This window comes from Bidens hawaiensis, unplaced genomic scaffold (assembly GCF_021521415.1).
Source record: "Bidens hawaiensis isolate Kalapana, Puna unplaced genomic scaffold, B.hawaiensis_p1.1 tig00020665_1, whole genome shotgun sequence".
Lineage (NCBI taxonomy): Eukaryota > Viridiplantae > Streptophyta > Magnoliopsida > Asterales > Asteraceae > Bidens > Bidens hawaiensis.
This window is the reverse complement of record NW_027493169.1, coordinates 139,121-152,364: the sequence shown is the minus strand read 5'-3', so window position 1 is coordinate 152,364 and position 13,244 is coordinate 139,121. Positions and strand designations below refer to the sequence as shown.

The window sequence follows — 13,244 nt, the reverse complement described above, 5'->3', positions numbered from 1 at the left end:
CAACATCAGTCTTGGTATCTGCATTATTAGAACTGGTAGGGGTATTCGTTATGCATTTGTGTTCAATTTATTTTTCTATCTACTTATATACATTTGTTAAAACAAAAGAGTTGTATTTATAATAAAGCTGTTATTTTTAACACAGTAAGTTAAGCAAAAAAAAAAAAAAAAATCTTACATTATTTTATCTTAAATATACTTACTAAAAAAAATTTAATTTCTCTACAAATTTATTCCATTTTTCGCCTTATCAAAGTTCGGTTCTACATTTCCTGACGTGATTTTTTCAAACAGTGTCAAATTTTCAAAATAACTCACCATAACACGCAAACTATATTTTGTTACTAGATAGTGAAACATGTGTTATTTTTTATTTTATTTTATTTTATTTTGGATGGTGAAATTACATAAAAATTTTGCACATTTTATAAAACATTTAAAATTTATTCAACTTGTATGTGATAAATTGTAAAATGTATGGGTGCATAAAGGGTCCAATAGGACAATACATAGAAGAACGAGGAGACCATAAGTCAAAAAGGATCAGAAAGGCAACACATGGAATAAGTTAACTCCCATCACCAATTTCAAACTTCTAACCCCCCCCCCCCCCCCCCTCCAAGTCTTTATCCTCCAATTAATATTTACCTACAACCCTCTATGAGGGTAGTATCCCAAGAAATAATCCTACATTATGCATATTATATACACATATTACACGAGACTGATGGTTAAGGCTTGTGGTTCTTTTTTGAACGGTCAGTTTGGATTATTGACGGGTTATTAACCAGCCTGATTATTTCAATTTCACTCTCAGGAGAAAACGCGCCTATAGGTGAGAAAACTCCATTACCTAACTTGAGTCACCTATTTTTGTCACTTGAACCCAAGACAACCCCCCCCCCCCCCAACCCCTCTTTTCTTCTTAAATTGAAGTCTTTCGATGTCGTACTCTAACCAGTTGGACAAAATCATAGATCTTGACTTAAGAAAGTTTTCTTACAAAGGTGCGTTTGTTTCTTGATGGTGTTGCTGAGTAAGTCAGGTCTAATGCGCCAAAATTAGTGTAAATAGTTGACATCACGTATTAGGAAAACCCGCTTGATATTGAGGGTAGTTCCAAATGTTATTAAAAATCATATACACACTATTTAGTTTGCATTGAATACATAAGTTTTACCTAAAAAAATGGTATAAGGATATGTGTTGGGGCTATTAACTACAAAACGCTTCACATGCGACCTCAAATCGGGCGTGAAAGTTTTCATTCATCCAGCCAAAGTAGGTCAAATAAAGAAAAAAAAGTTCTCGTTTTCATATTCTAAAAACTCCAAAAAAATATACCTCTTACTCAAGTTTCATCACACTTTAACGCCTCAAGCACCACAACATAGGGCCTTGGGAGGGGCTTATCGGCATTGACTTTGAAATATCTTAGCGACGTCCTTATAATTTAACTAAATGAATATTTTTATCCCTGAATTTTGTTAACTATTTAAAAATCTCTCATATTTGATTTCTCATATCATTCATATTTCATCTTTCTCCAAACCTAGATTATAACCCAAAAAAAACATTATTTTTTTCTCTCAATTTTTTAATTAAATAATATTTTTTTATATGTTTATCATTACCTTTCTTTTTTCTTCCCCACTTTCAAAATATATTAAATAAATTTATAGAGTGTAACACAAACTTTTCAAAATATATTAAATAAATTTATAGAGTGTAACACAAACTTTTTAATATACAGAAGATCATTATATTTTTTTTAATCCACTTATAACACCTTAAAAAACCTCAATTAAACTTCCTATATTATAAAAACCTCATAGAAAATGATGGATAGAATGTGAATGCCCTCATATATATCTTTATATAATTAAATAAAGTTTTTTTTTTACATTTTCCTAATTTTCTACTCAATATTAGCATAATATATATAATCATTAAACTAATTTATCCATATGTTTTTTTTCTCTCACTATTAAGCATTTGTGTACATAAGTTGGTTGTGATTCAATAATAGAGCACTTACTTTATAAGTGAGAGGTAGATGGATCAAATCTCACTACCACCAACTTATATGGGAGATATGAGGGATGACCCTGGCTTGCCAGGGTTCGAGTCCTGATCTCACCCGATTTTACCGGCTCTTCGCTGTCGTGCCGTTTGGCGGGCGTGGAGGTTGGGTTTTATCCGGTGAATCCCTCAACAGGTGGACCGCTAGAGGCACCGTCCGTCCGGACTAGTGGCCGGCTCGGGCTACCTTTAGCCAATGGGGGCCGCGTACGGGATACTTGGCGTTACTTAGTTGGCCGTTCAAAAAAAAATTAAGCATTTATGTACACATGTATATATTGTGTTTGAAGGGGTATGCACCCGCCTTAACATCGAGCGAGGCGGGTCAACCCACAAGATATAGACAAGAGGCTTGAAATCAGGATGTCATGAAGACACAAAGCCAAAACCTATGCGCAAGCGCATGAAACATCTGCGCGTGACGCATATCACATACGCGCAAGCGCATGCAACATCTGTGAGAATAAAGAGAAGACCTTGTGCATCCCCGGGATAGGCGCATAAAGGCCGCGCGTAAGCGACACACAACAAATGAGACAATAGTCTATTCCAAATCAGGATAAGGACAACCATGATTGTACTCATCAGGCAACCTTCCAGAAGGTATCTTTTAAGGAATAAAGAATGTGCTGATGTTGACAGCTGCCAATGAAGGGTGGACAACTCAGCAAAGCCCATGTGCCACCACGTGATGGCACATAGGTCAGGTGAAATACCTTGGTCAGAGAATAATCAATGAAAAAGCACCAGGTGTCCTAAGTACACGTGGCGAGAAGCAATAGGAGGAGGCCAAAAAGGCCCTAATTGGGTCTGAGCCCAATCATTGGAAACCCTAATACTATAAATACCACACCACCTCCACAGTTGGAGGCAGGCAAGAAAATTTACTCTAAGTCCTTTACTCATTTTCACATCTTGATTATCTTCTCCTACAATACCTGATTCTCACACCGGAGGGTTACCCCAAAGAGGACCCCTCTGTCCCTTTCTGAGGGGTAAGCTCACGGTACTGTTCGTTTTGTAGGTGGAAGAACTTGTATCCCGGAAAACCATCGGTGATATAGCACACTCGTACCCGAGGAACGTTGATCGTATACAAGTAAGTCGATACACGCTTCTTCAGTGTTGAAAGATACCTACATATGATATACATAAATACACATTTGTAGGCTCTATTAATAAATGAATCTATTTATTTATTTTTTTTAAACGCTCCAAGAAATGAATAAATATTGCATTTTAATCATTTTATAGAAACAAGATGATTTATCTTGTATTTTGTTAGTGCTACATAGCAGGTTACATACGAAACTACAAGAGACAATTACATGTGGTGCTTGAAAAGAATGTGACACGATAATTATCACATAGTAGTCAAAAAAGTTTATAGAAGTTTTAACTGATACATAGTCTTTAACGTGTTTAAAGCAAAATTCCACAAAAGAATAAACTCAAATCATAACATCCACTTGTAGGGCATGCATTTTATTATAAAAAATAAAAATTTAAATAAGTCACTAACATGTGTTTAACCGTTTTAGACACAAAATTAATCAGGTCTGAGATATGTCAACTTATTTAACACATGATACCTGTTAAACAAAAATCCAAACATGTTTAATTCTATGGCGTTTCATGTCGTGTTTATAGATATGTGTTAGAAACTGTCAACCCTACGTTCCATGCATCCCAAAAACTTTCTGCATAACATCCCCCATACGAATACACACACATATTATCATGCACATGAGGATGACAAAAATAATTTTACAAGTTTTTAGTAATTACAAGTATTAAAACAGAAGACACGGCCCTTTAAAATATTAGAACTCTTTAAATCTCTAAATCTCTTAGAACCTTTTGCATTTTTCCCTATCTCACACATCATGAGAAAGCAATTATGGATGATAAAGCCGAGCCAAATTGAATTTTTAATTGACTCGATCATGATAAGTTATATGTTCTTGATCATGATAAGTTATATGCAAGCCTCCATCATCAACCATGATCATCATTAACACCGTATATTCATCAAAAGAGGTGATTGTCCGTTACCATGAATTATAAACATAACACAAATATTATTCTCTTAAATTAGTTAAAAACAGAAAGACCACACACAGCGTATGTGAGCAGAGTGAGCTTGCTCGTTACCATGAACAACATATCGTTGTTCATCGGTCAAAATACGTCCATGGCATTGACATCCGTCACCTCCATGTAATTCATTCATTGTCCTACTTAAGGGTGGCAAACCCAACTCAAATGGATTGTTTTGGGTCAAGATGGATAAACTTTAAAAGTTAAATGGGTTAGAATGGATTACAAAAATTCTTCAAGTGGGTCAGGATGGGTTGGAAATATACAAGTGGCTTTCATTCATAGGTTAAAATGGGTTAAAACAAAATATCCAAGTTATCCAAAATTTATCTAATTCAAAATATCCAAACTATCACGTGCGAAATAAAACTTATCCGAAACTCAAAAAACGATCAAAACGAAACAAAAACTCCGAACCGACTAAAACGAAACAAAAATGAAACTGAACCGTAATAGAAAAACGACCAAAACGAAACAAAAAATAATGGGAATGAAACCGAAAAACTGACTAAAACGAAACAAAAAAAAGCGAAATGCAACCGAAAAGCTAACCAAAACAAAACAGAAACACCGAATCGACCAAATCGAAACAAAACTGAATCGTAATAGAAAAACGACCAAAACGAAACAAAAAAACCGATATGAAACCGAAAAGCTGGCCAAAACGAAACAAAAAAAGCGAAATGCAACTGAAAAGTTTAAATCAATACAAAACAAAAACACCGAATCGACCGAAACAAAACAAAAAAAAACGAAACTTAGCCGAAATAGAAAACGAGCAAAACGAAACAAAAAAAGCGAAATGCAACTGAAAACCTGACCAAAACAAAACAAAAACAATGAACCAACCAAAGCGAAACAAAAAAACAGAAACGAAACTGAACCGAAATAGAAAAATGACCTAAACGAAACACAAAAACCGAATTGAAACTGAAAAACTGACCAAAAGGAAACTTAAAAAAACTAAATGCAGTTTAAAAACCGGACCAAAACGAATTAAAAACACCGAACCGAACAAACGAAACAAAAAAACTTAAACGAAACTGAACCGAAATAAAAAAAACTGACCAAAACGAAACAAAAAAGGCAAAATGCAATCAAAAAGCTTACCAAAACGAAACAAAAAAACTGAAACGTAGCCGACCAAAATAAAACAAATGAATCGAAACGAAACAAGAAAAACAAAATGAAACCGAAAAAACTGACTAAAAGAAAACAACACTGAAACCGAAAAAACCGAGAAATCGAATCCGAAATCATTGAAACCGAACAGATACCGAAACCGACCGAAATGAAAAAAACAAAACCGAACCGAAAAAAACCCCCGAAAAACTTGAACCTGAACCGGTACGAAACAGTTTTTTTTTTTAATGAACGAGGATGATGGGGAAAACATTTTAATTATTTTACATTTTGCGTTTTTTATTTATATTTTGAGTTATTATTTTTTTAATAGTTTTTTTGAATATTTTTTTGAGGGGTTTTTTAAACTGAAACTAACCCATCTTGACCCATATCCATCCTAACCCTCTATTTTAAATATCCATCCTGACCTCATACTCATCCTGACTCAACCCACTCTCATTACCATCTCTAGTCCTACTAGTATAAATATCATTAAGCAAACTTTTAATGACTTGATCAATAAGGATTAGTTCATGGGTAATCTTGAAATGGGAGTGCAAATTATGGGAAGTAATACCTTATTGAATCTTTAATGGGCTAACTTAGTTTGGGCCTCTAGAGTGATGAGAATAATAGTTAAAAAAGTTTATTTGTGAAAATTAGATATTTATAAATTAAATTTTAACTAATTGATCGTTACAAACTTTCATTTACATCGTTTTAAATGAATGTAAATGATGGAAGGACCCTACCATAGCTTTGCCATTGATGGGATATACTAAGTACGATGATGATGATGATGATGATGATGATGATGATGATGATGATAAATGAATGTAAATCATTTTAATATGGATGAAAAATAATCTATTGTTTATTATAAACATGTGAAGTTACTTTTCCGGTACATACAATTAAAGGGGACAAAGTGAGAGCTAGAAACTCACGAGGAAACACCAATGTGAAGATCACCCCGTGATCCAGGTTCATTTCCATGGAGTTCGTGGACTACACACAGGTTTCTCCCGATTCCAATTTGAGTGGTTTGGCCTTTGAAAAAAATGAAAACGTGGGATGACACCATGAAATCGGGGGGGGGGGGGGGGGTGAAAGCTGATGTGACATGAGGGGAAAAGTGGGAAAAAAAACTAGAGGACTCGCTCCGTTCTTAGGGTAGAGCTCGGGTACCTCCAAGGGGTAGGGATGAGCTCGATATGATATTGTTACCGATCCTGAAAACTCTAATCCTGAAATTCGAAGTATTTGGTACCGGTGCTAAAATGTTCGGTTCGGTACTGATATTTAGTGCAAAATTCAGAAAATATCTGTTCCGATACTGAAAATTCAAAACTTGGTACAGATTCGGTACCGGTACCAATCGATACCCGTACCGAAACGTTCATCCCTACCAAGAGGTGGTGTCCTTCGCGGGAACACCGTCGCCGGACTAAAAAACAACCCTAAGGGTTGTATCCGCCTTTGAAGAAAATCGGAAGGGTATTGGGGTGTGTGCCAAACGGTTTTATTTTTTACCGTTATTTTTTATTTTATTTTTCATTTACACTTTTAAATAACACTTTCTATTAATTTTATACACATTATTTTATAAAATAACATTATAAAATTAAATAATACTTTCAATTACTTTCGAGTTTTAAAATTTTAATTTGTTAAATAAAATTAAAATTTTAATTTGTTAAATAAATTAATCCTGAAATTCGAAGTATTTGGTACCGGTGCTAAAATGTTCGGTTCGGTACTGATATTTAGTGCAAAATTCAGGAAATATCTGTTCCGATACCGAAAATTCAAAACTTGGTACAGATTCGGTACCGGTACCAATCGATACCCGTACCGAAACGTTCATCCCTACCAAGAGGTGGTGTCCTTCGCGGGAACACCGTCGCCGGACTAAAAAACAACCCTAAGGGTTGTATCCGCCTTTGAAGATAATCGGAAGGGTCTTGGGGTGTGTGCCAAACGGTTTTATTTTTTACCGTTATTTTTTATTTTATTTTTCTTTTACACTTTTAAATAACACTTTCTATTAATTTTATACACATTATTTTATAAAATAACATTATAAAATTAAATAATACTTTCAATTACTTTCGAGTTTTAAAATTTTAATTTGTTAAATAAAATTAAAATTAGTTGAGTATTTAAGTGACATGCCACCAACTCGTAAAGAACTCGTAAAGGTAGTCCAGGGTAAAAATAAGATAACAATGCAGAATTAATTAGAGTTTAGTGTACTCGGTACCGTCATAGTTCTCCATCCTTCACGTCTTATTACTAACATAAGTGAAAGTTATAAATATTATTAGACGTATAGGAAAACTAGTAACTGTAATAATGGAGTAAAATTACTTTTTTGGGACAGTAAAAGTCACTCTTTTTTACCTCAACACATGGCACCTCCCCCCATCCATCCATTCATCCCACCAAGCCCCCATCCATCCATTCATCCCACCCACCCACCCTCCCACCAGGGCCTATATATACACATTCTTGATCACCAAACTCTCTGAGCCAACTTCTCTCTTCTACTTGCTTATCTCTCTCTTTATAAATAAATAAATATATACACACAACAAGGTTGATAATAAAGAGAGCTTAATACATCCATCCATGGCTGTTTTGGTAGTGATTATTGGTGTTGTTTTGGGACTTTGCCTATTGAGCACTGCCCTTTTGAGATGGAATGAAATGAAGTATAGAAAGAATGGTTTGCCCCCTGGTACCATGGGTTGGCCACTTTTTGGTGAGACCACTGATTTTCTCAAACAAGGCCCCAGTTTCATGAAAAACCAGAGAGCAAGGTGCTGCTGATAACTTTTTTTTTTTTTTCATATTTAAAAAAAAAAAAACTTTTTTCTTGATTTCTTCACCAAGTTACTCACTTTGGGACTTTGGGTGTTTTAGTCATTTCACTTTGTTCTTGATGTTACTGTTACATCAAGGCTGTAAGCGAACCAGACGTTTGTTTATGTTTGTCTGTTTAATAAATGAACCGAACATGGATGGAAATATTTTTTAGATGGGTTTATCAAGAAATCAAGAAAAAAAGCTACTTTTTTTATTAATTTGACAATTTCACTTGTGTTTCTTGTTATAAATGTAAAAAAGCTACTTTTTTTTTCTTGATTTCTTGAGAAACTCATCTAAAAATTGCACTCTTTTTCTTTATAAGTAGCAAACTTTTTCTTGACCTTCTTAGTAAGTCTGTGAGCGAACCAGAGTCCGGTTTTCGGTACTTTGATGGAAAGTTTGTTTATATTCGTTCGTTTAATAAATGAATCAGACACAGAAAAGAAATCAAGAAAAAAAGCTACCTTTTTAGTAATTTGACAATTTCACTTGTGTTTCTTGATGAAAATGTAAAAAGGTTACTTTTTTTCCTTGATTTATTGAGAAACCCATCTGAAAATGCACTTTCTTTTGATAAGTAGCAAACTTTTTCTTGATTTTCTTGGAAACCCCAACTCAAAAAATGCATCATTTCACTATAATTGCTTTAGCAGCTTCTTCTTCACATGTGGTTCTTGATTTGACACTAAAAAAACACCCTTTTTCAGTTTTTCTTAATCTTTATCACAACCCCATCTCACAAGTACACATTCCCATTTAAGTATTTTATTGAAAAAAAAAAAGCCCACTTAACCTTTATGTGGTTCTTGAAACAACAGGTATGGAAGTGTGTTCAAATCTCACATATTGGGGTGTCCAACAATTGTTTCAATGGACCCAGAGCTGAATAGATACATACTAATGAATGAAGGCAAAGGTATCCTTCCAGGGTACCCTCAGTCAATGCTTGAAATATTGGGAAAATCAAATATTGCAGCTGTTCATGGTCCTGCTCATAAAAACATGAGAGGTGCATTGTTATCACTTGTTAGCCCTTCAATAATAAGACAACAAATTCTACCCAAAATTGATCTTTTCATGAGATCCCATCTTGATAACTGGACTAATCAAATCATTGACATCCAAGAGAAAACCAAGGAGGTATGTTTGCATCATTTCATTGTACTATAAAGTACAACTCTATATTTTATTATTATTATTAACGTTGTGCGTGCTGTGGTTCGGTAATGTTTTAGGCTAAAACCAGACCGAAAATCAAAATTTTGGTTTTTGGATTCTTAAAATCATTCGGTTTCAGGGCTTTTTGTTTTTACTACTTGAGCTTGAAAATTTTATATTGAAAAAAAGTTGGGCATTCGGTTCGGTTTTTTTGTTTTCATTTTGCATGAAAAACCAAAACCGAACTTACAGGTCTTTTGGTTTTTGCTATTTGAGCTTGAAAATTTCAGGCTGAAAAAAAAGCTGGGCATTCGGTTTTTGTTATATACGCTTGAAAATTTTAGGCTGAAAAAAAAAAAGAATGGCAAATATGATGAATATTACACATTTGGTTAAAAATATTTTAGTTACATATTATTAAATTATTATTTTTACTAAAAATAAAAAAAAATAAAAATCTTAAAAATTCAGTTCGGTTCGGTTTTCTGGTTTTCTTTTATGCATGAAACCAAAACCGAACTGTAAGTTCAGTTTAAAAAAAACATAAAACCAAACTGTCGGATTTGTTTTGGTTCTGTTTTTAGGTTTCGAATTGGTTTTTTCGGTTTCTTGTACACACTTGATTATTATTACACTCTGTTTCACTCTGTTTTACTCTGTTTCTAAATCTTTTTCAAATTATTATCACAGATGGCACTATTATCATCACTCAAACAAATTTCTGGAGATGAATCCTGCTCACTATCCAAAGAATTCATGCCTGAATTCTTCAAACTGGTACTGGGAACACTTTCACTTCCCATTAACCTTCCAAACACAAATTACCATAAAGGATTACAGGTTTGAAATATGCATCAAAGTTGTCATTTTTTAAAATTTTTAAAATATTTTAAATAATTTTCATTGGGTTTGAAGGTTAAAGTTTGAAACTTTATTGCAGGCAAGAAAGAATGTAGTGAGAATGTTGGGTGAGTTGATTAATGAAAGAAGAAAGTCTCAAGAAACACATGAAGATATGTTGAGTTCTTTGATGGGTAGTGTGGAAAACAGATATAAGTTGAGTGATGAAGAGATAATTGATCAAATAATTACAATTTTGTATTCTGGGTATGAAACAGTTTCCACTACTTCAATGATGGCTGTTAAGTATTTGCATGATCATCCAAGAGTTCTTGAAGAACTTAGAGTAAGTTTTTTTTTTAATAATCTTGAATTTATTTTATTATTTTTGTGTAATAAAGTATTGATTTTTTTAAAATTTTTTTGATTATCTTGAATTTTTTTAAAATTTTTGTGTAATAAAGTTTTGATTTTTTTAGTATATTTTAATAATCTTGATTCTTAAACTTGGAAGAAAAAATATTATTTTTTTAATTTTTGTATTGAAGTTTTGATTTTTTTAATATTTTTTTATAATATTGATTCTTGAAATTGGGGGAAAAAGTTATTATTTTTTATTATCTTTGTATTAAAGTTTTGATTTTTTTAGTATTTTTTTTTAATAATCTTGATTCTGGAAATTGGGTAAAAAAATTATTATTTTTTTATTATTTTTTTAAAAAAAGTTTTGATTTTTTTATATAAATTTTGTAGAAGGAACATTTAGGAATCAGAGAGAGAAAAATGGCAGAGGACCCACTTGACTGGAATGACTACAAGTCCATGAAGTTCACTCGTGCGGTAGGTTTGGATTATTTATTAATTCATTAAATTTAGGGAATTTATGTAGATATTCTTTTAGAATGTTTTAATATTTAATTGAAATTATTAAATAGTTTTTATTAATTTAAGTTATCATGTTGGATGGTTGCAGGTGATCTTTGAAACCTCCAGATTGGCAACTATTGTTAATGGTGTTTTGAGGAAAACTACCAAGGAAATGGAACTCAATGGTGAGTGTTTTTATAAATTAATTTTCTTATTTTTATTTTATATTATTTTAAAAAAATATTTACATATAATATATACACGTAAGAATCAACTAGTTCAGTTCAGTTACATGTAAATACCAAACTCGTAACTGATCGTTTTGATTATAAAGAGTTTGGTTATTAGAAATATGATCGGTTAACCGTTAACTCGGGACTGATAATAAATCCAGTTATATCTTTGATGAATAAAAGTTAGTAATTTATTAGTTTATAAGGAATAATAAGCTATAAAAATTATGTATTTGAAGAAAATAAAAAATAATATATTATATTTTTTAAGAAATGGAATATAATTGAAAAGCACAAAATAAGATAAAATATATAAATTGAGATTTGATTTGAAGCTTGTTTTAAGGGGGCTCTTTGGGCTGTAAATGGTGTCATCATCTAACCATGGACCCTACCACACATCATAATCCACATGGTGTAGTACTCTTCCAGCTTGGATTACTTGAGGCCATGACCCCTCTATTATTATTTTGTAATTCAATAATTATAATCTTAATGTTGTTTATTTTCTACCATCACACCAAAACTATTTCATAAAGCTTATAAGAAACCCAAAACTAGATCCTCTTGATAGCTTCAAGATCCCGAATGGGCGTTTTTCAATGCTCGTGATTTAAAAACTGCTAGAAAATAACTTGCGTCGTTTTGTTTGGTTTTAAGAACTCGGGTTGTATTTTTTTTGCAGGATTTGTGATTCCAGAAGGATGGAGGATATATGTATATACAAGAGAAATAAACTATGATCCGTGTTTGTACCCGGATCCATATACCTTCAACCCATGGAGATGGCTGGTAAGTTTCCCTTTTACTTATTTAAGGGCATACTTATTACTATAGAACTGCGAGAACCACAAAATACTAATTGTGTGTATTCTTCGTAAATTATAGGATCGAAGCTTGGAGACACAAAATTATTTCTTTATATTTGGAGGTGGGACGCGACAATGCCCTGGAAAAGAACTCGGCATTGCAGAAATATCGACTTTCCTTCACTACTTTGTAACTAAACACAGGTACTTAGCGGTTTTAAATAATGATATTATTTATTTATTATTTGAAAATTATAAGTGTTAAATGAATAATTTGGATTTAAATAAAAATATATGTAGGTGGGAAGAGGTTGGAGGAGACAAGCTAATGAAATTCCCAAGAGTTGAAGCACCAAATGGGTTACATATTAGGGTTTCGGATTTATGTGCATAAATATAATAATAATAAAATCCCAGAGTGTACATGTACAAATGATTGATAGTAGTAGATTTTGACACATTGCTAGAGATTGTACAAAAATATTTTTCTAACAAAGTAGGGTTTTTTCTTTTTACTTATTAATAATGTCATTATTAATTTTTGCAAATTTATGTCCTATATGTTTGTTTATTGAAATTTGTATTCCATTATTTATAAACATTTGGTTTACTTATTTCAGAGTTATTTGTTTATTCGTTCTAGTGAGCGGGCATGATAAACTCATAAAAGTGTTGGTTCAAAACGAGTTATTCTAAATATAGACTTGTTTTGTTTTTAAATAAAAAAAGTATGATCAAAACGAACTCGAGTTAATTAAATTGTGATTAGTGCCATTCTGATTATGTGATGTTTTTTTTACATAAATTTGTTAAACTTCAACTTATTTAATAGAAATATTATCAAAACATAATTAGTTTAGTTATAAAATCTTGATATGTACAAACATTTAGCCCATAAAGCTATAGGCCACTAAAGCCCATCATGAAAACAGAAGTTTACAGAAAGTTATAACGCCCAACATTTGGTCCATAAAAGCTATAGGTGTCCAGGCTACTAAAGCCCATTAGTTTATACTGCAAAAAATATATAACGCTGTTGCCGGGGATTGAACCCGGGTCACCCGGGTGACAGGCGGGAATACTTACCACTATATTACGACATTTGTGTTAGTATTAATTTCTGTAAACCCCATGAAGAACTAACATTTAGTTTTAACTT

At 32.6% G+C, this 13,244-nt stretch overlaps 1 protein-coding gene across 1 annotated transcript; it reads left to right on the top strand.

The window, feature by feature from the left end:
• Positions 1 to 7,762: 7,762 nt before the first annotated feature.
• LOC143561359 (cytochrome P450 85A1-like) lies at positions 7,763 to 12,575 on the top strand. Its single transcript, XM_077049470.1, has 9 exons — positions 7,763 to 8,129; positions 8,997 to 9,318; positions 10,027 to 10,176; positions 10,277 to 10,522; positions 10,930 to 11,016; positions 11,150 to 11,228; positions 11,962 to 12,068; positions 12,165 to 12,289; positions 12,386 to 12,575. Exons 1-9 carry the CDS (start codon positions 7,939 to 7,941, stop codon positions 12,477 to 12,479), a joined length of 1,401 nt encoding a protein of 466 aa, XP_076905585.1. The 5' UTR covers positions 7,763 to 7,938; the 3' UTR covers positions 12,480 to 12,575.
• Positions 12,576 to 13,244: the final 669 nt, after the last annotated feature.

Bases quoted from the DNA above. Each gene is read 5' to 3' on its own strand.
- LOC143561359 (XM_077049470.1), top strand. From the start codon at position 7,939: ATGGCTGTTTTGGTAGTGATTATTGGTGTTGTTTTGGGACTTTGCCTA. The intron at 10,177-10,276 runs GTTTGAAATATG...ACTTTATTGCAG, and splicing joins ATTACCATAAAGGATTACAG to GCAAGAAAGAATGTAGTGAG. The intron at 12,069-12,164 runs GTAAGTTTCCCT...CGTAAATTATAG, and splicing joins TCAACCCATGGAGATGGCTG to GATCGAAGCTTGGAGACACA.